Raw genomic sequence first — 24,679 nt, 5'->3', positions numbered from 1 at the left:
GGAAATCACTCAGCCAAACTGATCATAAAACCTCATAATTCCACTTTTAGACAATTAAGCATTTTGGAGAACTCCAATTAACCACCCTCTTCCCTTCTTCTCTCAATGCTAACTCTAGATATTTTGTCATCTTACACAAAATGAATCCTAAATTCCCAAAATCAGGCGAAGCAGGACCCATTCAACCCTCCTGTTTGTCCAGTTTTTTCAATAGCCAGGATCTCTGCTCAGACAGTCTTGTCCCTAAGGATTTGTCTTCCATTCAGCCACCTATTTCCCACAACTTCTATTGCCTGTAACTGGGTGCTACAGCAGAGAAACTTCTAATCAAAGGGTCAGTTCCTGCAGTTAATTTTCATCCAGGGTCACCATACATACCCACTTTTTACTCTCCCTCCAATCTGTGCAATTATTTTACAGTGACTATTTGAGCAGGTGAAGATTAGAGGCTTGAAAATGTAAGTTCCATAATTAATGGCAAAAGCATGACATGGATAGCTACAACTGAAACTTTTCTTCAACATTCATTCAACTGTAATCACAAGATGGAAAATAAAATCTCTAAATTAAAGATGATAGGCTATAAGAGTCTGTAGGGCACCTTCTGAATAGAGATTCTGCTGTTCAAACTCCTCTGTGATGATTTGTTATGAAGTGAACTCCTGCCTAATAAGAAAAGGCTAACACTGCCAAAATAATGGAAAAAAAGATCTACAGAAGATATTCTGCCTAGGTGCCAGTGGTCAAAGGGTCCAGCTCTTTATGCACCTCGTTTGTAACAGACAACAAAGAAGATACCTTAAGGTAAAATGTGTTATCGAATCTTTCAGCACACATAAAGTTCACTTTTTGTATAATCTCTAGGTAGACTACAAAAATTGAATCGGAGATTGCAGACAACGTACAACACGCAAAAAGACACACGGATCAGTATAAACCATTAATATTAATGAATGTTTTAAGTTCTCCATGGCCATAATCAATATCCAATGAAGTTAATGAGATCTTTCCATTGATTTCAAAAGACACTGGGTTGAGCCTCAGAGACAATAATATCACATTTTCTGCAAGCACTCCAGCTGATAACACAGACTTTGCTAAGTTTCTACCCTTCCATCCAGAATTTCAGCAATGAACAAAAGATACATTATCTCATTTCAAACTAGTTTTGCAAAATAAGCAATACACCATTATAAAACTCAATATGGAGCATTTAATATCTTTAATCAAAGAGCAGTCAAGGCCACAGTAGTCACTTGCAATGTTAACACCAGTATGAGATCTACAAATAAGACAATCATTATTTGTTTAAGAAGGAAATGAAAAAAAGCCTTGATGTGTCATCCTCCCAAAAGGTTGAGATTTTGTTTTAACTTTGAGCCTCTAGAAAGCAGTGCTTCAAACTCTTACGTCTTCTAACGCACCTAAGCCCATCCAATAGATGTAATCAGTGATAAGTAGAGTTATAAGTTCAAACTGGCCTTGACCTCAGGTAGTATGACATTATCTGAAAACCATTAATGGTCTGAAACTAAAGGAAAAGCTCATTAATAAAAGCAAAACCGTACAAAGGCACAAAGGTAAAAAAAGAAAAAAAAAGTTTTATTAAAAGTATTGATCATGACCTAGGGCACTACAGACATTGATCTTCCCACATCTCCACAGGAAAAAAAAAGTTAGGCCAACAAATTATTGATCTCTTATGAAACCTGCTGAACAAGCCATACATTTAATTTCTTATAATGAAAAAATAATCATACTAAATTAGGGTAAAGAGAAAATATATTTCTTAAAAATTACTGGTTAAAAATTACTATCTGATTATTTTAATAAAATAACCACCCTATTAGTATGATTTGAATCTAAATGTTAGGAGGTGAGAAGCCTATGCACTGGAAACCTTTAGAGAATGCGTTTCAGATTTCAACTCATTAAACCATACTTTTTCAAGGAGAAATGGGTAGCATTCAATACTGAATATTGCAGCAACACAGAATGCATATACAGAAAAGGACAAGGCTGAACTTTAAACTTAAAGCATAAATTTAATGAAAAGTTTATAGGATAATTATTTTATATGAAACAGAATACTGTAGTTTCAGATTTTCTTCAGTTTGTTAAAAGAGTTGGAAAGATATATTTAGACTGACATAACATTGTAGCTGCAAAAACAGTTGTTGAAAAACTAAAAGTCACCAGAATTTCATATTTCGTGTACATGGAGAGTGGTAGGTGTTATTTTCAGAAAACAGGGGATAACCTTGACAAAGCTGCATCAATTACATGTACGTGTGAAAAGCAAAAATTAAATTTGGAAGGCTGTCTTTAGTTCCAGTGCTTCCCAAGCACTGAATGACAGATTCTGCTGTGTCACTATTCTTTTAATATAGTTCTGTGGTAAAATTGTTGTTTTTCAGTATATGTGATGTCAAAGAGATCATTTCCCTTCTGATAGTATATTCATGGCTCTGTCCCCTTAATTGTTCTTTGCTTTGCAGACATAATTCTACAACATCACCAGTGGATCCTGGAGCAACTTTCCTTCCACCTTTGGAACTACAGACTTTGTCGCTAGACGGAAGTTCAAAACACAACATCATGTTTTATGTCTCTGAGTGAGGCTGCACAGCAACTTCAGCTGCTACAGTTTGTGGATACTATAGTCTCATCCTTCTTTCCTTCTCCTGCAATCCTGCCTTCTGTCCTCCCGTGCCGGCACTAGTATTCATCTGGACCCTGCAATGAGCTGGTTCAGAGAGCTCAGTGCCTTTCCAGAGCAGGTTTCTGCCAGTCTATGTAGACTGCTGAACTGGTTCCCCATGCAGGCAGAGAAGTGCTGGCAGGGTGGGGGAAAAGTAGGGGATGAAAATGCATGCCCCTAGGATAAGCCAGTCATTTCTGATTTTTCTATCCATTTAAAACTGCTAGGGACCCAAGTTGCAGTCTCTCGTGCTTTGACGAGTACGTAGCCACAGCATGAAGAAGGTGAATCCTCATTCCTTCCATGACAGCCCAGAACAGTAGGGGTCTGCCTTGGTAACCAGAAGGCTTAATTACTACCATTCTTTTTTTTTTCTCAGGATTTCTGGTAGGTAGTTCTGTTGCTTCGTGGTTTGAGCAAACAGATTAACATTGTGCTGATGTAATGTTTTCTGTATGAATCACCTCACAATTCACTTAGGTCACCAGTAAAATGGTACCAGTTTTAAAGTATTACAGCCATGTATACAGGAGGCACCAGAAGTTTATGATAAATTAATTCTATGTGGATGGTCTAATTGAGGAATAATATCAGAGGGAAGGCCTCATTTCTCAAAAAAAAAAAACCAACCAACCACAAACGACAAATTAAGCTACAGTGTTCTAAGGTACTATTTCTTTCCTGAACAAGAGTGTCCATTTGTGATTTAACGGCACCTGAATTGCTATCTTACCATAAATTCATTCAACTCTGCTCTCTAGATTCAAGCTAAAGAGACCTCAAGTGGTTTAAGAGGTGGTCTTATTGAAATCCCCCTGCCTATGGCCAGTCTTGCTGTTAACTGTGCTTACCTGTTACGGGTAGCACCTCCAGGCTATATATACAGTTTTGGAGAGGAGCTCTTCAGCGTGCTGTGTGCCATGTTCTTGTGACAGTAAAATTAAAAGTTGAGTGTGAAGAAAAAAGTCTGCAAAAGTGTCTCACACTAATGGGCTATAAAAATCTTTGAAGATGTAAAAAACGTGCACATACAAAGAACAATTCTAACTTTAAATACACAATGATGGGCTCTAAACCACCCATTACCACACCTTAAAGAATATTTGAAGTTACAACAGGTAATTCTTTGAGAATGTCAGATTAATCATCAGTGGCAGCCAGAAAAGCAAATAAAATGTTAGGAATTACTAAGAGAGGAATACAGAACAAAGATGACAACAGAATTAAACCACCTTGTAAACTTCTCAAGCACTTGAACATTCTGGTCCCTGACTCACAAAATGTAGAGCAGATCTCAAGAAATGTGTAGTGAAGGGTGGGCCAGGGTGTCAGAATTACGGAGCTAACAAAGAACAAATAAACAAACAAAACAGGAAAAGAGTCTGGAAAAGAGACTAGTGAAGGGAAGATAAGCAAGAGTTCTGCAAAGTCAAAAGCAACAAGATGTTGTATATGGGAAGATTATGGACTGGCCATGCAATACAAGCAGCAGGAGACAGCCACCAACATTCTCAAGCAGCTGAATCCAAACAAATAAGGGGAGGCATTTCTTTACATAACACAGAGTCTGTGACACTCGTTATCACAAGACATTATGTATGGTAAAGTCCTATTTTTGGCTATTAAGCACAAAGACAACATGTCTAGTTCAGAAATTCCCAAGCTACATATTGCTAGAAGCTAGGAGAGTGTAACTTGGAAGTATCACTATAGATTTGTTCTGGTTTTATCCTCTTTTACAAGCACCCACCACTGCACACGGTTGCAGATACCAGGTTAGACAGACCTTTGGTCTGACTCAGTCTAGCTCCCACTCTTTCACTCTATATTGCCTCTCCAACAACATACAATTTCTACCAGCTAAGTGGTGGATTTGTATAGTAACAGCTATGCCTCCAAGAACCCTTTTTAGAATTATGGTACAGAAGCTGACTTTCTAAATCTACATGTTTGTATCAGAGAAACAAATACACAAATTCTTCTGTGTAAGAGGAAATACTGCCTAGTCCTAAGGAATGGGATAGGGGCCCATATTGGTTGTACTTCAACAAACATGCATTTTTCAAAGCTTGAAGGGGTTTTTTTTTCCTCAGAATGCCAGAATGTAAATTCATTGTAGCACCTGAAATTCAGGCTATGTTTAATAAGAGGCACAGTTTTGTCTTGAAAATTCTTTATTACTAGTGATTATACACGAACAGGGGATTTCCCCGCTTCACTTCCAGTTTCTGGGCTAAACTGGTGTGCTAACACATTAGACTAGAAAAGACATCCTTTTCTTAAATCAATAGGAAATTATGGAAACATAAACACATTACATACATACATGTATCTATTTACATATATGCATATGCATTCTCTGACATGCAACAGTTGATACACTTTTAAGTCCAGTATTCAGGAACTCAGGTTTAAATAATGTGTTTCAGCTGTCTAACAACATGCTCAGCCCTCCTCTCCCATACAGCACCAAAGCATGAGTGGTCTCAGTTACAAAAAGGTATTACCAGCTTTGCTATTCATTAATCCCTATCAACAAATGTTCATTATTAATTTACGTTTTGTGGTTTTCTAAGTCACAACTAAACTAAAAATAACTCTATTGGGCTTTCTGGCTCATTTGTTATGCCATTATCAGACTAAACTTTCCTTTTTTTTCCTAAATCCATTTCTGGTTTTTGAACTTTTCTTTGCATTTGTGAATATAAATGGATAGGGAAGAGCGCAAATGTGTAATCCTGTGAAGAAGAGAGCACGCTGTAATATAACCCACCTACTATTTCCCGAGGTCCAAGACACGACTTTTGTTTGTGTAAACACAAAGAGATAAAAAGAGCTGATAAGAAGAGCTAGTCAAGGTTTTCCTGTCTGGAAGGCTAAGCATGAAAGCTGTGAGAAGTTAAGGAAAAAAAAAATCAACACTTCTTCTCGCTTCTTAGAGGAGAACACACAATATTCAGTAACTTACAGAAAGAGAAGTTGCAAACAGGCCCACCATAAAATGTCAGCAGTGTCAATAGCAATAAATACTTCTATGTTTTATAGATAGGCTTACAAGGTAACACGCTGCTCTGTGATTGCAGCACAACCTGACAAAGGAAACCTACTGACCTCTGTTTAGAGTAAGTTGTATGCTTGAACACCAGTCCTTTTTATTCCCCCAAAAAGCATACAGCATTGTGCCATTATATTTAAAAACAGCTCTTAAAATCTCTGTAGTTTCCACAATTTTGCCAACTCTTCTAAAGCAAAACTCTCCTTCTAAAATATTTAAGATGTAACATATCCTTACAAAGTAAAAGAAGCTTCATCATTCATAAAAACACACCATCCATACTTCTGTTGTTGTTTTCATTTAGATAAGGTTTCGGTTCTACCCAAATATATAAACTTTTAATTTGTGAACATATGTGCATATGTTACCTTAAGAATGCTTGTACTGAGTGACACCACCAGCCATTTAGCTCAGTAACCTGTTTCAGATAACAGGCAGAGGGAAACGCCTAGTACTGCTCCTGCATCCAAAGCTTGGTAGGCAGGCTCTAAAATCTGGTAATATTGCAAGCTTCTTTATTTATATTAACATATTACTTTGGCTAATTGCACATGCTGTTTAATTTATGGAATAGATTAAATAACAAATAATAATAACAATTAGAAATTCACAAAACTGTTTCAGTATGTACTATGTGGTAGGTGCGCTAAGGCATTTTTAAGATGGACCTTTCTCATTCCGCCACATTTGCCAGCACTGCTGATACATTTCCTGAGATATTCTCAGGTAATGTATATAAAAAATTGAAGAAGTAAGTGGTTAGTAAGCCCTAACTGAGGTGGCTTTAATGCTTGAATCCTTAAAAAAAAATCCATTTTTCCTGCCATATTCTAACAAATGAGGTTATTACAAATGTGCCCTTAACAGAGGTGGTCTTGCAAACACTAGGAGGGAAAAAATGGAAAATTCTATGTTCATGCCTGAACATGCCAGATTTCATCATTCATAACTTGAAAAATGCTGAAGTGATTTTCTTTAAATTTGGATTGTTTTTCTTTCCTCTATTAAAGCTATAAAAGAAGCCAAGTTTAAAGTTTGTAGCTTCAGCTGGTTTTGAATTATGCAAATATTTCAATATAAAAGTATGTTTTTCCATTGCTGAACTGATTTTGCTCAGACTTTCCAAAGATTTCCCTTTGGGCCAAGACCAGTCATAAAATGTATCAGACTAAAAGTAATTTGTTTAAAAATGTTATGAGCAACTCTGTAAAAGGGATAGGTTTCACAGCATTTGATTCTGACAAATGTTATAGCACACATATAGATATGACATATACGTACTTGCTAGAGCTTATGATTTTTGGTGCGTTTCTTAAAAGCTCCAGCTGCTGAAATCAGGAGATTGCATGTGTTCATTAACTCTCCCCCCATATGTATTTCTTGTGGTTACAGAAAAAAAGTGTCAAAACATGAAATGAATGTATCTCATAAGCTCAGGAACCCTAAGTCAAATCTAGAATCTCAGGCCTAGGAAGAGGTAACAAGGCTGTGGCAGTGGGACCAGAGTCTTGATAGCCAAGTAATTCCCATTATGGACAAGAAGCATCCACACAAGGAATTAACTCGATACTGTTCCTCAAATAAATTTTTTCTGGTAAGCAAGTCCACAGATCCTATTTTCAGTTACCAGTACCTTTCCCAAACCATAATCCTCTGTACTGAAAGGTTTCATCATAGGTATCTCTCACAGGCTATGTTTTTTCAAGAGAGTTTTATCAAAATTCAGTCATACTGGGGACTGATGCTAGAGAAAATAACGTTTTTGACAGTGCTAATTCTCAGGGTCACTGAGAAGATCCAGTGCCTTCAAGTTCTTCAGTAAAAACATAAAATTTGACATCATAGCAAAATGCACCTCAGGTTGTCCAGAGAGGTGATAGATGCCGCACCCCTGGAAGCATTCAAGGCCAGGTTGGATGGGGCTCTGAGCAACCTGATCTGGTTGGAGATGTCCCTGCTCCGTGCAGGGGGGTTGGACTAGATGACCTTTAAAGCTCCCTTCCAACCCAAACCATTCCATGATTCTACGACATGAAGAGGAAAATTTCAGACAATCATCATTTAGATATGCTCTGTGGAGTCTCATTAGAAGCTGACAGTTAATTTAGTCAACATTTCATCTGCCACAGCTCCTGTGTGCCAATCCTAAACACCATTTTCCTTTCCTATAAAACACACTGATAACACTCAGATTGAATTTGAGCTTGCCTCTTCCTTGCAATTATTCCTACTGACAGGGAACAGGAAGGAAGGGGAGAGAAAAAGGGGCCTTGGGGCTGGAGTACTGTGATGGAGGAGACACGAACAGACAGTAGAAAGACTCAATCTACTCCATGATAGAAAAACAGAATTTTTTTTTCTCTGAAAACACAAATAATTCAGATAGCCAAAGAAAGTGGACTGACAAATAGGAATGGCTTAGATTTGGATTGCCAATGCAGCTACTGCTTCTCACTGTTTTGGTGACCTGCTCCAGTTGCATGGACCTCCAGTTGCTTGTCAATCCATGTCTGAGTGTCTACAGCTCGTGGTCTGTTTGAGGTGAGCCACCAGTGTTTTCGGCCGGCATTAAAAGAATGTTGTGTAAACTGCAACAACACATAACGTGACTAAACATGTCTGCAGTACGGCTGGGCCAGATTGTTGGAGAAAGTAGATGTTTTAGCTGTCTCAGTCTAAGCTCTCTCCTTTACCTATCACAGCTATATTCTCAGAACTTTTTGGTCAATCTTCCTTTCCTTTTGGTAACAAACTGCGCCTTTCTGCCCTATGCTCTACTCCTCAAATACCTGTTGATACTTCCATTTCTCCAGAGTGCCCAGGAATCAACAACTGTCACCACAGTCCTCTCCACACGTAATGATAAGGTGTATTTGGCCTTCTTCATCCCACCAGAAAAAAACCCAAGAAATTCCACATCTAATTTCCAGCACATATAATTCTGTGCCCTTTCATGAACAGGCTGGCAACCTGCTACAATCCCTTTTATCCATCTTATTTCCTCACCGTCCAGCTAGAGCTGCATCAAAGTGCATCTCCTCATTATTTCCATTACCTGATCCCCCATTCAACCTACACGTAACTCAGCAGAAAAGTGCATTTCTCCTCTCGTAACCCTGCCTCTCTCAACTTAGCCTCATGGCTGCCTTGTCCCAGACAGCACGCAAAGGCTTTGACAGAGGAAATGGCATTCTGTTAAGGATGCTCTTACAGCCTCAGTGTTGCTTTTCGCATCTTGCCATGCACGGGCAGGGGTAAGGGAAAGAAGAGGGAGTGGCCATCCAGCTGCGTCTCTTCACAGAGCTCAGCCCAATCCAAGCCAGTAACTTCTACTCCCATGGCTCACAGTAACGCTGGACGCTCCACGTTGCTGCCAGAGAGCAGAGACCTTTCCATGGGGAGAATGGAGAAGGGGAGGAGGGGAAAAGAGTAGAAAAAGCACAAAGGCCAAATTCACCTTGGAGTCTTTTACTCTCACACCTGTATGCTCCAGCTTCATCCTGCGCTCTTTCAGACATAAACTAAGACCATTGGAATATGTGATCTGCCCAACAGCTAATGAAGGATGGTTAAAGGCAGCAGAAGAAGGGAAGAGTAGAGTCCTTTGCCTGGACAGTGATTCCCTCTGGTTGAGTCACTACTAACAGAAATGTCTTCCAACTAATAAACATGCTGTTCTTATTACTTTTAACCTGGATAAAATATACAGCTGAAGGTACCAACAAGCATATCCAGATCCACAGCTGACTTTGCAAATACTATTTTAGTCTAGGCACAAACTCTTTGAGACTATATTGTTTCCTCAGAAAGGCAGGATAAACAACTACACACAGCCTGGTTTTTCAAAAAATGTACTCCTCTTCCGTGCATTGGAAAAAGGAAATTAATTTTATACTGGTAACTATTCCTAAATGCAGTAATTCTTCCAAAGATCAGTTAGAAACTTTTTACACTTTCCACTGCAAATTTCAAAGCACAACTCAACCTAATTAGTGTTGAAAAAAGTGTGTTAGCAGTACTCTATGCCATTCTCTGGTATCATCATATGCTAAATCAAGGGACATATTTTCCTTCTCTCACTATTATTTTAATGTGAGGAGGTGGGAAAAAGATGATCCACACCAAAGGAAGGAAAAGGGGGGAAAACAATAACAAATTGGTATCTCTTTCGAGAATTGCCCCACAGGCCAAACATTTTTATGTTCTTAATCATTATTAAATGACTTAACATGACACACAGAGCCTGGCGAATGATTGCATCCTGACACGAGAACGAATTACAAATGAAATGAAAGATCAAGCTGTATTAGAGGACTGCCTCTGGGAAATGAAAATCTTTAATTCTCTTTTATTATTGACATTTATTTGGCTGCCATGAATAACAACATAGCAAAGAGATTCAGCTATGCTTGTGCACTGAATAGCTTATCCCACGGCTCAAAACTGCCTTAACATTTATCATGTTTCCTTTTGTAGCTGACACCATTGCATACACTCTCTATCCATCTTGCATTTATCATGCATATAAAGCGCATTCTCTAATTTAAGTTCATTTCATAGCGAACAAATAGCTAAGATTAGCAAGTGTCAGTCCTCAAATAAGCTCCCGGTTGTAAAAATATCAAAGAAGGGATTAATGAATTTGTTAACAACTCCAGTTTGAAGAATAAAATAAGTACATAGTGAAAATTAAATACGAGCACAGGAGGGTTACATGTAAGATTTAGGTTTACTACCGTTATTACTAGCTCATGTATAAAAACATTTTTATACTGCTATTTTTCAGCCAACTGTACAATACTCAAGTGGAGTGCCTCCATATGGGCCACTCATGTAACGCGGTTACTTTCTGGAAGCAACACTTCCATCATTATTCATTGAGCTACACATTCTCAGTTCTCAGTGACTGCTTTCTATTTCCTTTAAACCAGTTTGTAGCTAACAAAGTAGGGGAAGAAGAAAACTATTGGAGAAATCATTCAAACTGCTGCTAAGAATGATCTATACAGCAGTGACATACCTACTTAGTGCCTAGCCCTGCAGCCACAGTCTGAAGCCAATTCTGATTTTGAGGCAAATATCATATGAGTAAGCACCATTCCCTCAGGTGCAAAGATTCCTCAACTTCACTTGATTTCCAAAGGAGGAATTCAGCCCTGACTAATAACTTACCTTGTGAAGGAATGAATGACTAAAATGGCTTGCCACAGCACATGTTTTTAATAGCTTTATTTAGTCTAGAAGCATAGGTGGACAGAAATAAAGAGACTGTCAAAAGGTAGGCAGTCACGTTTATAATGCTTAAATCTGTGTGTCGTATATCATCAACGCAGACAGCACAAACTACTTGTATCCCTGCTAGAACACCTTTTTCCCACGTACTCCTTTGAGAATTGAAGAGCAGACAGCTGAGAAAAGCTAGAAGCGAGACTTTCTGCTCAAAGCAAAAAAAGCCTGGAAATTCACTGAGTACTGGATTTCACTTCCTCCTCTTCACAAATGTTTAAATATACTATACTGTTGCACAGCTGTTCTCAGCAGGCATAGCGTGCTCTTGTTTGCAGCAAAGATGGCTACACAGATAAAATCTCAAGTCATAAAAATCTGAGTAAAACCAACTGGATCAATATTTTAGATCTATGTTATAAAAAAAGAACTTAAGATGTTCAGAACTAAATTCTCAAGCATTCCTGTGAAATATTAACTTCTCAAATTCAGAATCTTAAAATAATTAAAAGCATAACGGATGAGAAACATGGGCTAACATCAAAAGGCAAACGCTCTTATTACCATTTCACAATTATAATTTGTAAAACCCCAACTTGTAATTGATTAACTAGAATATTTACTGTGAGTGACAATGGAGATTTGAAAAATATACCTGTAGCCATTACAGTGTCATCTTTCCCCTGGGTAAAGACTACGATTCGTTGCCTTTTGGTGTTCACCTTTGGCAGAGCTTGTGTCTTCCGGGCTATCTCTTTAATGTCTTCAGTCTATTAACAGAGAGAAAAAACTCTTGTTACCTGCATACTAGAGCAGTGAGAGATTAGAACGTTATTAGCAGATCAAAGATTTATTTTCTTATGCCTAGGTACAAAATAGACTTTATTGTCAGTAGAGGAAGATTTTTAAATGGAGGAATACTTCATTCTCCTGAGGGTTTATGTAGTACTATGAGACCATTGTTTTCAATCTAGATAGTGATAGTTCAGCTATTCCAATTGCTGCAAAGCTAACAAAGGAATTACAGAGCATTTCCTAATGAGCAATTAGTGGGTTTCTTTGCTGCTGAGTGGATTCTAACCTTACCTATCAAAAAATAAAAAATGAAATCGGTAAAAGAATACTTTGGATAAACTCTGAGCTTGATTTCCATCCAATTTAGCCAGGTGTTAGAGTACTATAATCTCTTTCTCTAACTTCCCTACAGCAACTGATCTCAGCAAGTAAACTGACTGTGCTGCAGCACCTCAGAAGGTGTGGAGCCCAGGCGAGTACCTCTGTGCTCTGCGCTGGTTGCATAATTGAGATGCAGGGAAACAAAAGGTGGAAGCTAGATTCATCCTCGGTTTTCTAAAGTAAGGCTAAGCTGCAAAATTTTCAGGAATCTTTACTTTAAAGGGACTTGGTCTGTACACCACAGAGCATGTAGCTAGGAAAAGAGAAACTGGTGTACTGAACCAAACCTCTCATCCATCCAATCTCTTTGACAGCAGCAAGTTTGACATGTTTAATTTTATACAAGAAACTCTAAGATGCAATTTGTCATTAGAACATTATCCTTCCTATTCTCATAGTTGCCCTATGATCTGAAACAAAAGGATTTCTATTTCTAATTTAGTTAGTTTTCAATCTAATCTAAATATAGGTATTCCTGTTATTTGTATAAGCATCAAATCCTTTTATAATGCTACGTGGGAAGCTTTTGTTCTCAGATTTATCTCAAGTCAGTAAGTTCTACAAATTAACTTTGGTATATGTAAACCTATTTCTTGCCATATTTTTTCTTTTTTTTCTTTTATTTTATTAACAGTAGGAAAAGAAAGACTATAATTACTTTCTGTGCTACTTATTATGTCCCACTTTATTCACATGTGTGTTAAATAGCACTGTACTTTTTTTCCCAGTTTGCTCTTGCATATCGGCAACTGTAGTGAAACACAGCCAATTTGGCGAGAGCCTAGCCTTGAATATATGCAAACATATCAGTACTTTCTGCACCATTTTGTGTCCTGTTCGTTATGAATCCCAACTCATTTTTAAACAATTATATAATTAATAGTTTATTTATAAAGCTGTCTAGAGTGGTTTCAAGTAATTTATCAGAGTTGTTACAACTAATTTAAATTAGTAATGAATTGTTTTTTATCTTCCAAAATCAGCATATAGTGTTATTTTGAAGCCCAGGTACACTATATGCCATTTTGACTGCAGCTGCTGATTTTAACAAGAGATTGATTATTTTTTTATCAGCAAGTCAGTTAAAAACTTCAAGAACTATAATCCACATACCATCCAGTCCTGGTTACTTGTTGATTTTTTATAATCTTGTTGATCTTGAAGCACATCACCTTTATTATGGACAGGTAATATGTCTGGGCTATATATTTATCAGTATCTGTTTATGTGAAAATTATCTAGCTCTTCTGTGATACTCTTAGCTTCCCTTTAATTTCTCCCTCAACTCTGGTAGTCAGTGAGCCCATTGATTTATATACATTTGCCAAACAGGAAAATAATTCCCGCTTACTTATTGGCCTCTTTATCTCTTTTAAAAATTCTATCATACTTCTAATTTCCATATATTACACTCTCACTTGTGTTATTTCTTCCTTCCTCATGCTTAGATTGTTAATACAGCTTTTAGAAGGCAATGTCTTCCACCAGAGAAGAAAGGGAAGGACTTTGAACCCCTGTACGGACTGAGAACAGTGAACAGGGGCCATGTTACCTCTAATTCTCAAAAGGTGAGGAGTTCCTTCAAGATGCCAGAGGAAAAAAATTGAAATTGCTGCTCTTCTGTTTTGAACTGTCTTTTTAACAGATTTGTGAAGAGTTGGTGGCACAAGCTGCTCAATAGTGGATGGATGGAGAATTAATAGCCCTTGGTAATACGTAGGCTTCTGAAGGTTCACCTAAATTCTGAACTATTTCAAGCCTTGATAATTGAGACATCCATGAGCTAGAAAATGCAGTAAAGCATCATGGAGATCAAAAGAAACAGGAGAGAGGTGTTTAGATTTTGCTAAGGAGCAAGAGGCTACAAGTGACTTTATTAAGCACATTTACCGCAGAGCAAAGCAGGCACAGAAATCAAAGAGCTTGAAGATAGTTGTGCAATATATTTACATGCACTTAAAATTTTAAAATGAAAATGAGGCAGATATAATAGGAGAAAATGGCACAATCAAGAGATTATTTCTTCAGTTTAATAAAGAATAAAGATGAACTCACATGACAGAAAGAGGACCCTGAGGAAAAAGTTTAGTGAAGAATGATGATAAAGGATGAAATAAAATAGACTGTGAAAGGAAGTAAAAAACACGTATGTTTCCAGGAAGAATTAAAAATATAATAAGCCTATAACAGCAGAAGGAAGGTATTTAGGGGAAAAAAAGCAATTTTTTAAAAAGCGGAAACTTCAAAACCGAGTGGTTTGGAGACTCGTGTCTGATTGTGCAGACTTGAAAAGTAACTGAATAGCATCTGTGAGAATCAACTCGGCCATTTTTAGCCAAAATCACTTCATATACTAAAATTTTTCAAAGAGAATTAAATAGAGTTTATATAGTGGAAGACTTGCAACCTCAGTTTTGAGAAGGCTTTAACTTTTCCACAACGTATCTCCACCCTACCATCATGTTGTATTTTGAAGGTACAACTGTGACATTTTAGAATATGTGAATATTTACAGCTTAAGGCTGCAGAGGTACTGTGCCTCTCATTTCATTGTCAGGCAAACACCAGGAAATGTTGTCATCTCCTATTTCTGTTCAGAATATACATAATATTTTCAAATAGCTGAAATGAGTAATATTTGTTTTGCAGTGACTCGTACTTGCACACTTATTGAGACTTTCTTATACTACATCTTATATCTACAGACAAGGTTGAATGGTGAGACTGACTGGTTTGTGGTCCCAAAGTCTCTAAAACTTGTCTCAAATTCAGGGGATACCCATACATAGCCACCTATGCACTTGAATCTGATTTAACAGAGCTGACATACAAATCTCACAAAAGCATGTTTTGCCTACTGATGCTACACCTGAAAAACCTTGGATGTGGCATTCACTCCAGCAAGTAAGTGGAATATATACATGTAAAGGAAGTACATCAGACAGCCCAGGATCAGCTAGAGGTATGTGAAAAACCGCATACAGTTAAAACCACTAATCAAATGATGTCTTCTGATCTTTGCGTCTACAGATACACAATAGCTGGCACTCCCATAGCCCTGACCTAAACAGGCATAAATCCATCGAAAACAGCGGACCTGTGCAGTGTACCTCGTTAACTTGAAGACCTAAATTTTGTCTAGGGTACCAAAACTGTCTAATTTGGTTCCCCAACCAATATACCCTTAGGAGGACACCTCTGCCTCTAACAGGAAGAATTATTTTGTGTGGCAGCTGCTACTAACCCCTTAGATACATACTGTTCCATTCACTTCATTTTACTTTTTGGGTTGACAGACGGAATTGAACCCTAAGTTTTATTGTAAAGTAGGACTATGTCTTCCTAGTTCCTACATAGAATAAAAAGTAAGTTACCATTTTGTAAAAATAAAACCTCATAAACTTTTGTCCTGGCAATTTTATTATTTGAAGCATATCACAAACATCCAGTTAAAATATACTGGTGATTCTACCACTTCAAGGGGAATCAAATCCAAGAGCTTCCCTGGGATAAAAACTGTAACTATTCTCATGTATTACTGAGATGACTGCAACATACAATTAGGATGAAGCACTACCTTCACAGACAGTGAATTTACTGCGTATTTAATAATTTTAAAATGTCACAGAACATGAAATTCACAAAAAAGACAACACTGATGCACTCCAGGAAGAGACTGCATCAGAAGTAATGTTCTACTTTTAATTATTACAGATAAGCGTTGGTCAGGAGATAAAATGAAGGAAATAATGGTCTTAAAATATCATGATGGATTTTACAAAACTACTGTGGATTTCAGTAAAGTACAATGGAAAACTAACTCTTGGTGAGCATATAAAGGTGAAGCATAAAAATTCCTTTAAACATGGTTTCTCTTACAAAGAAAAAACAGATTTATGTCATGGAAGTGACTTCTGCAATATGACAACATTTTATTTCTTCAGAAAAGGTGTATTTTTTTCCCGAAGTTGACTTGATTGTACTTCTTTTTTTTTTCAAAAATGGTTTCAGATACACTTAACTCAATCCATATTTAAAAGATGCCTTTAGTCCACATAAGCTGTTGAAACTACTGGAAGGCAGAAAAGGAGATCATTAAAAAAGAAAAGCAAAAAGAAAAAGCTAGTTGCAACTTATTCTCCATGCTAAAAGATTTCTGATATTTTTTTGTTAAAAAATAAAATTCCAGGCTGCAATTCCAATTCAGCTACCAGCAACTTTTCATCACTTCTATGATAAATATCCTCTTATTTTTTCCTTTGGTCACTCCAGTCTTTTATTGTACTTTTCCATGTTTCACCAGTTCTCTATTCTCAATATAAACAGCAGAATCAGTTTTACAAGCCTCCGAGAGTTGCTGGAAATTTTTTCTTGTTTTTAATTGAAAGGCTAATTGAAGCTTTTTCAGTTTTTCCTAAGACACTTTATGAGTAGTGTGATTTTTTTTTTTTTCCCCCTCCATAGCACCATGGGAAAACAAGACCATGGACACTTATCAAGTTTTACACATCTCTGTCAGTAAACTTGACATGTGAGTTGTTGCCAAGCAAGGGGGTAATAAGAGATAAGATCATAATCATTGTGCACTTTACTGATACGCTGTAATCAAATGTGGCAGATTTAGGATGTTCAGAAGGAACTATGCTAGAATCTCTAAGCAAGCACTAATGGAAAGGTTAATACAATGGTAGTTAGCAGACACCAGCAAAAGCAGTTTGTCACTAGAACTGAATTTAAACCAGGCACATTCAAAGTCTTTAGCTCAAGGGGGCAATAAAAATATAGAATGGGTAGACTTAATACACTACTTCCTTTCTTTTTTATTGTCTAGCTACCAGAGGGTACCAATAATTTGTTATGCTTCATATTATATTTGGAGGCATCTGTGAAATTCATTCATTTGATAGAATAAACTGCAAGTGTATTTTTATGCTAACAATATAGATTATACAAATGAAAATTGACAGTGATAAAAAGTCTTGATTTCTACAAAGCAGCCACATGAATTTGGGAAACATAAAATGAAATGGGACAGCCCGCAGTTTTAATATCTAAAACACTGATGGCATTGATGTACCTGCTGGTGCGTGGTTCTAAGGAAATCTAAATTGTAGAACAAAAGCTGTCAGTCCTTCCCTCTTTTTTCATATGCAATCATCCACACACACAAGTGGCATGTTCTTAAAGCGATGCAGTTTGAATTGCGCGGCTTCTATTATTTATGCAAAATGGGTGTTGAGCAGGCAAACTCCTACCTATTCTTTTACACTGCAAACAAATCAATTAAGATGGGTCTTATTCCAGTGAAAAAACTTCTAAAAAGATTTATGTGTGTTTAGTTCTGCATTTAGATTTCAGCAAGATCACTGACTATCTGCAAAATTAGCACAACTGTTGTGACATTAATTATAGTACTTAAAACCTGCCGATTTGAATTCAGCACTGGAGACCAATGGCTGATAGCTGTCCAGATTAAGTTATCTGAATTTAGTCAATGGGAGATACTACACCTCAAGAAGATGAAATCAAATGCTCTGAAAACCACTGTAAAATCAACAGTGTTTACTTCGAGAAAGTAGAAGATCATACATTTTTAGAGCACAGATGGAAAACACCAACTTGAATATGTTTTGAAACACAAATTCCACACTACCCCTTCGAAAAGAAGCTGTTTGTAGAAGCATGGTTTACATTAATCAGTACCTGACAATTTTATACACAACCTTTCTAAAATTCATTTGCATAATGATAATCCGCATATGGCAGGGTTTAAGTTACTTAGGCGGCGTTACATTTCACTATTTAGTCTTGCTTCACCACTGCTTGAGCAGTGAATCCTTACGGAGTGTAATGCAGCTAATGAGGGAGCTTTTTAACTGAACAAACTGACAGGTCCCATATCTGCAGAGGCAGCTTGAAACCGTGCCCAACCTCTCGGCTTCCCAAGAGGCTTTTCAAAATTCAATAAATAACATCTGTAGGCGATGTTGGGTGCAGACCTAGCAGAGTGCGTCATAACACTGAGCTGGCAGAACAAAGAAACCATGACGACTGCCAAGTTTCCATGGCAACTGCTGCGAGGCTTGGAGAGTATAATAGCACATCAATCATTGTCCAAAAGAACTTCATTATCAGCAAGAAAAAAACCCTTTAGGATCTGTTTAGTGTGCAATTGTGGGTTAACTCACCTCAAAGCCTTGCTCTCTAGCAAAAGTGGCAGCTTCCTGAAATAATAAAAAAAGAACAGTTAATTATAAAGTGCTAGATAATGAAGAAATAACACATTTTGAAACTCATTCAGCCAGTTTTCTTTTTAGACGATTATCTCAATATACCCATATACAGTTGTTCAATTCTGATAGTCGCACCAAAAGCTTCCCCCGCCTCCTTCCCTCAAGCCCAACAACAGTACAATGTCAACACATTTCACAAGTTCAAATAAGGAAGGTACAATATGTTTTTTTCCAGGCAAGGAAAGTTACTTCTGGAGACAGGACTTGGATTAGGAAACCACTACTTCAAATCCAGACAAACATTCTTCAGATATATTTTTAATTGAAATTGTATCATTTATGGCACTTCATAGGATACAGGTTGTCGAGTCATTTTAAAAAATAATTTATCATCTACAGTGCATTAAAAAATAGGATCACAAAATGTGTTCAAGCACTTGTAGTGGAATCAGATGAGCATTTAAAAATACTCTGATGTCTTAATCACTGCTTTAGGCAATTTAACTATGTTCTTTTCCTGAAAGAACAGAGGAAAGATCAGGGTATCAGAATGTCTTCATTTCTTATTTGTATTAATTGGAGCAATTAAAATCTGTTTTGAAATAAAAGCAAGGAGACAGAAGACAACAGCAATGTTTTTCCCTTACTCACTTTCTACCTTAACATTGCAAATACTGCAGAAAACCCTCAAAGTCTTTATGTTTTAACTTGCATTCTTCCAGATTATCTTTGCCAAGTGATATTAATAGAGGGGTAAGTCTTGAGCCAAAATGGTGAGTTCATCCAGCAAACAAAAATAACTACCATACCAAACCATTCAAGTCCAGTGTCCCTGCAAGAGCTTTAGTGCTGCACAAAACACGTACTTGTGGACCTGTACGATGTGCTAATTTGGGGGCAATATAAGAATTTGAAGTGGGTACAATTGATTATAATAACAGTAAGTTGAGGTTAATAAAATGTGATAAGCTGAAAAGCACAACTCCTCAGGCTGCTTCACTGCAGAAGCATAAGGCTGACCGGGTTAGCCTTAGCCGATGTTGACAGAAAAACTGAATCACGGTCCTGACAATTGGGTGCGGGCAAGGTTAGCCACTTTGACAATTTACTTACAATTGAATTCCTTCTTGTACATCACACAGTCAATGACATTTGCTAGCCTGGCTGTCAAGAAGGAGTGTAGGGTTCAAAGATATCATGCAGCGTTTTCCTAAACCAGCATGTGATTAACAAAGCCTACGCTCATATGAAAAAAGGAGCCTGCAAGCTTCCACTTTAAAGTGATGCACTTACAATGAACTGCAACACAATCAAGAAAGCCTCAAACGGGACCGGGACACAGAATAAACCAAAAAAAAAAAAAAAAAAGAGAAATAAGGGAGTGATAAGGGCGGAGAGAATAAGAAAATGTACTGTAGCCAAATTACTTCTTTAACCTCAGGTTTTTGGTCGTGCAATTGAAATCGGAAGTTACACTGATCTGTCCTAAGGGGATTTCTTTAATGTCCCAATGCAGCAGGACATTAACATCTGTGTTAAACTATTGTTTGGCCAGGAAACTGGACACCAGTACATTCTTACATCTGTGAAATAAAAACTATTCCAGTTAAGTAGTGTTTCCTTATGGGGGAGACTTTGAGAGAATTCATCTTAATTTTCTGTACTGGGGCACCCATGCATAGCATATGTGGTTTGAAAGACCTGGCCCTTCCACAAGAAAGGATAAATGATTGCACATTTGTTAAAAAGTATCTCATCTTCAGATTTTCCTGTTAGACCATCATCTTTTAGCCTGGTTTGCTGCCTGGCTACATGAATAATGGTAGCTAGCATACAATCACAGATTTTCCTGCAGTTGACCTCTAATCTAAGGGTGTCTGAAGGCGCCAAAGAAAAACAGCAATCTTAATTTTCCTCTCTTCTATCAACCAAACCTCAGAATAACTCCTGAGCAGCTTCTTTCAGCAAGGACTGTGCCTACGGCCCCCTAAGAATCAGCCTCTCTCAGAATGACACCCCCTTAAGAATTAAGGCGCTTCCAGTAAAAAAGATAATAAAACTCAAACCACACGTTTGGGGACTACAGTTTGGTGTTTGCAAAATGGTGAGAAATGTGAGGCAGGCCCTGAATGCCAGGGACAGTTCAAAGTAAATTAACCAGATAAAAGCGCTGAGAACCTTTTAGTATCTATTCACAATAACAGTGAGAACAGGAAACAAGCAGACCCCATCTGTGCAGCCCTAGGGCACCTCATACTGAGCTCCACGTCTCTAATAAAGTAGTCAGGTTAAAATCTAAGTGGCTGTAACATGTGGAGACTGCTAGGGTTACAATGGCCAGCCAGGGCGTTCCCTGATGCAGGTGATAATCAGTATGATAATCACTATATTTACAGGCTTTCCATTTTATATCTGACATTGGAAATCACGAAGAAGGAGGGATTAAGGAAATAAACAACCTACACAGAAGCTTTACCACTCCCCGGAGAATGCAGCATTTCCATTCATGCGTGACATGCGACAACAGCAAAGCAAAGCAGCGACAGAACAGAATTTTCTTAGAAGGCTTCATTTCACACCAGGAGTTCTTTCAGTTTTGATAAACTTTAGACATTATTCATTCATTACTCAAACTCAGCACTTTCAGAGCTATTTTCCATCATTGTCTACAACAGAACATCTCATTTCATAAAACCCTCTCCCTCACCTTTTTACTCTTTCATACTAAATATATTAAAACCTCACACTCCTTTTTCTATATAATCTTTTTACTAACCGCAACAGCAAATTTATTGCTGTACCACCTAAAGTAGAAATGGGATTTGCTATTAGTTATGAAACATTATTCTACTCATGCAGTTTAGGGGGAAAAAGAAATCCTAAGTACAGTCATGGTGAAAAAACTGTGTACAGCGTTACTTAATGGGAGTAACACAATGTCACCAAAGTTAACACACACCCTCTCTTTGCACAATAGTGAGCAGTTTACACAGGAAAGCAAGATAAATTAAAGAGATAACAATACAAAAAGACAACTTCCGTTAGTACTGGCCTTGCTGTTCTGTTAGAACTCGCTTGCTAGCTGAAAAGTATTTCCATTCTTGCATGTATTTTGTTGCTGTTGGAGTCCCAGTATTTAGTAAATGGAGCTGTCTATAATCTACACTGGGGCTAATTGCAACAGGGCTTGTCAAAATTCTGAGCCCTTTTATCACCAGCAATACAAACTATTTGTTTATAAGTAAACAGAAACATACCCTCCAAACCCAGAATCCATTAGCATCCGCGTTCCTAGGAGTATGTTAGTCCCCTGTGTTATAAGAATTTTGTTATTATAGAGTTAAGATGGCTCAACTTCAATAATTATACGTGTTTGCCATAACACACAGAAGGCATGCTATATATTAAATATTCTCAACACATTCAATTTTTTTTTTTGTTAGTACCAAGGTTTTATGATGACTTGATCAAATTATAGCCAAAATGGTAACAACGTGCATGTTGGGTTAAAACTAATGCATGTTGGCCAACATAAAACTCATGCAGTTGCATTGAACAGCATTTAAAACCATGTATTGCCAAAATTAGCTGACAAAGACTGTTTCAAAAGCACCACCAACAGTATTATCCACAATATGCATTTTAACCTTTATACAGAGAAAAGGAGCACTGTAAACTAAATTTGCATTTCATTGCTGAAATCAACATCATCTCATAAAGAAATGATAAAACAGCAGGACAGCAATGATACCCTTGCACACTGAACGCATTTCCCATAATTACATAAGAAAGCAAATGCAGGGGACACTGAATCTAATCCCTCCCCTGCCATCCTTGGTAGAGGAAACATCTCACAGAATAACCTAAACTCACATATTACCGTACTAACCTGTGCAGCATTCTAATCCTCTATTTTTCCTTGTGGGGGGGAGGGAAGAAAAAAACAAACACCCTGGATTTGATTTACTTTTTTTAATTGGGACATTACTGGCAACTTTTGAGGGAGTTCCTATTCCAATAACTGTAAACTTCCCAGCTTGCCCAAAACAAGCCCTATTCACATTTTCAGGAATATCATCCACTTTCTCTGCATAACAAATCTGTGACTCAGTGGGTTCAGCCCAGCCCAAGAATCAATATAATCTTACACACACACACATGCAGCATGTGTAACTGCAGAGGAAGGTCCTTGCAGTACAGTGCCATGCAGAGTACGTAATGAGAGAAATAGAAAAGCAAACTTGAGTGGCGTTCCTCAAGCAGAAACAGCAAAGGACTCTGAGGACCATCCACTTTGCGTCTGCATTTGATGGAACCATTCCTACTGATAACCACCATGTTTGATTATAACTTGAATAGTACTTCTGCCACTATACCTTACACGACTTCTTAAATTGCTAAGATCTTCTCAAAATCTATCTTAAACATTTTCTTCCTTTCATGCATTTCAGAAGTATGAATTGTTAGTTTTCTTCCATTTACATTGGTTCCTTGAACACATTAAAGGCTACAATTATCTTGCTCAGATAACTCCCTTTTTCTTCAGTATAATAATTTGGTACTATCCATTCCATCACGAGTTCATCTCCAATCCTGGTATAATTTTGTATTCTTTGAATCCTCTCTTGCTTTTCTACAGATTGCCTTGTTTGTGGCAACAAAGTGTCACAAATCTTCTCTAACATTAAAACCCTGTTATCTGAATGAAATGGGTGACAAGAAAGTAAAATAAGCAAACTCGGATATAGGGAAGACTTTCATGCAACTGATGCACACTGATATCTACAACTTCATTCTGTAGAAGACTGACTCAAATAATCAAAGTTGTTTTATATTAACAACCTCCTTTCTTAGAGATAGGTACTGAAGATTTGTATTTCTGAAACAAACATTTTTATTCATGATTTCCTAAAGGACAATGTACTTGTAAAACTTTCTAAAACAACAAAAAAAAACACCACTGACCAACCAACCAACCAAAAATTCTTGTATTATTTTTCTCACAGCAGTAGAGACATTAAAGACTTCTGCTGTATTACAATAGAACTACTAACACTTGTTAGTAATTTAAGCTTTACTTAAATTTATGTTAAGCTTGACTTAGGTAGGCACATTTGTCCTTCCTATCTGCCTTTCCTTTCTGTCATCGTTCCCTGTCCCTAACAAAGAGCTTTCTTATAAAATTCTGTGCTTTCAGAGCTATACCCTTAGCTTTATATACTCCATAGGTGCTGAGAACCTCTGATTTCAGTGGTATCTGTTGTGCCCCGTAATTCTGAATACAGGCCAATAAAAGACTGCTTTTGTTAAAATCTCCCTCCTTTTTTTTTTTGTCAGAAGATAAGTCACAAAGAATGACTTATCAAGATCACCATGTGCCCTCCTTTTGGTATTTCCTTCATAAAACACTTGTCACAGTGCAGGAGCTAAGGCAGGTTTTAAGAAGGGGGCTAGCAAGCTGTGCCATGCCATGTTTTCCACTCTTCCAGTTCTGGATCACTTTACACTAAATATGACCCTGGAAATGTGGCTTACAGCACAGACAGGACAAGGGATTTTCAGCTGCCGCCTTTGAATTCTAACAAATATGTCATACCTACATCCACTAACTTCATGACGTAGTTGGTGGGGTGTTCTAATATCAACTCCATTAAATACAGCCTATAAATGTGCAGTAATTTGATCTGTCTTTATGCCACTCTTTCCCGTGTATGCTACACAAAGCCAAACTACGCTATACCTGACTTTAGTGACCATCCCAGTTTTAAGTGAGAAAAGAATAGATGCATATACACACACATATATAAAATAGTAGACGCGCAGTTCTTAACATGATGAATTAACAGCATGCAAGAACTACGATTACTTCCATGCTATGCAAACAGGGGTGATATCAAAGCTGTGGTAATGACAACCACGACCTACCTAAGGAATCAGAGGCAGATACTGCTGAAGACTATCTGATGATCAAGTGAAAACATGATTTCAACAAATGGCCACTATTATTCTGTTATTTAAAATGAATGGATGGAAAGTCTACAGGACATAGTTCCAGCTGGATCACTAACGTTTAGTGCCCTTCAATGCAGTGCTAAATAGTTGTCAACAGTTACTCAAAACACTGTAGATCGTCCTGTCCAGCCTCTTATGTCACTGTAGTCTGATTTAGACAGGCATTACTTTAAGGTCAACTATTACTACATTTCACTGTGTAAAAGCAATACAAGCTCATATGCCTTTATTATAAAATGGCCATTCATAAAAGCATCTAGGGCTCAGGAGGTGAGT

General features: G+C 37.4%; 1 protein-coding gene across 6 annotated transcripts in view; it reads right to left on the bottom strand.

Annotated features, from left to right (window-relative positions):
- ADK (adenosine kinase) overlaps positions 1-24,679 on the bottom strand; it is a 305,394-nt gene that overhangs the window by 31,555 nt on the left and 249,160 nt on the right. For all 6 annotated transcript variants that reach the window (XM_086752774.1, XM_086752773.1, XM_086752771.1 and 3 more), the window contains 2 exons: positions 18,347-18,382; positions 11,638-11,752 (listed from right to left, as the gene is read on the bottom strand). In XM_086752774.1, coding sequence (XP_086608900.1) covers positions 11,638-11,752; positions 18,347-18,382 — 151 coding nt within the window. The remainder of the gene's footprint in view (positions 1-11,637; positions 11,753-18,346; positions 18,383-24,679) is intronic.

Source organism: Chlamydotis macqueenii, chromosome 7 (assembly GCF_036417535.1).
Source record: "Chlamydotis macqueenii isolate bChlMac1 chromosome 7, bChlMac1.mat, whole genome shotgun sequence".
In the NCBI taxonomy this organism is placed as follows: Eukaryota; Metazoa; Chordata; class Aves; order Otidiformes; family Otididae; genus Chlamydotis; species Chlamydotis macqueenii.
The sequence above is the reverse complement of the archived record's forward strand: the minus strand, read 5'-3'. Positions and strand labels throughout refer to the sequence as shown.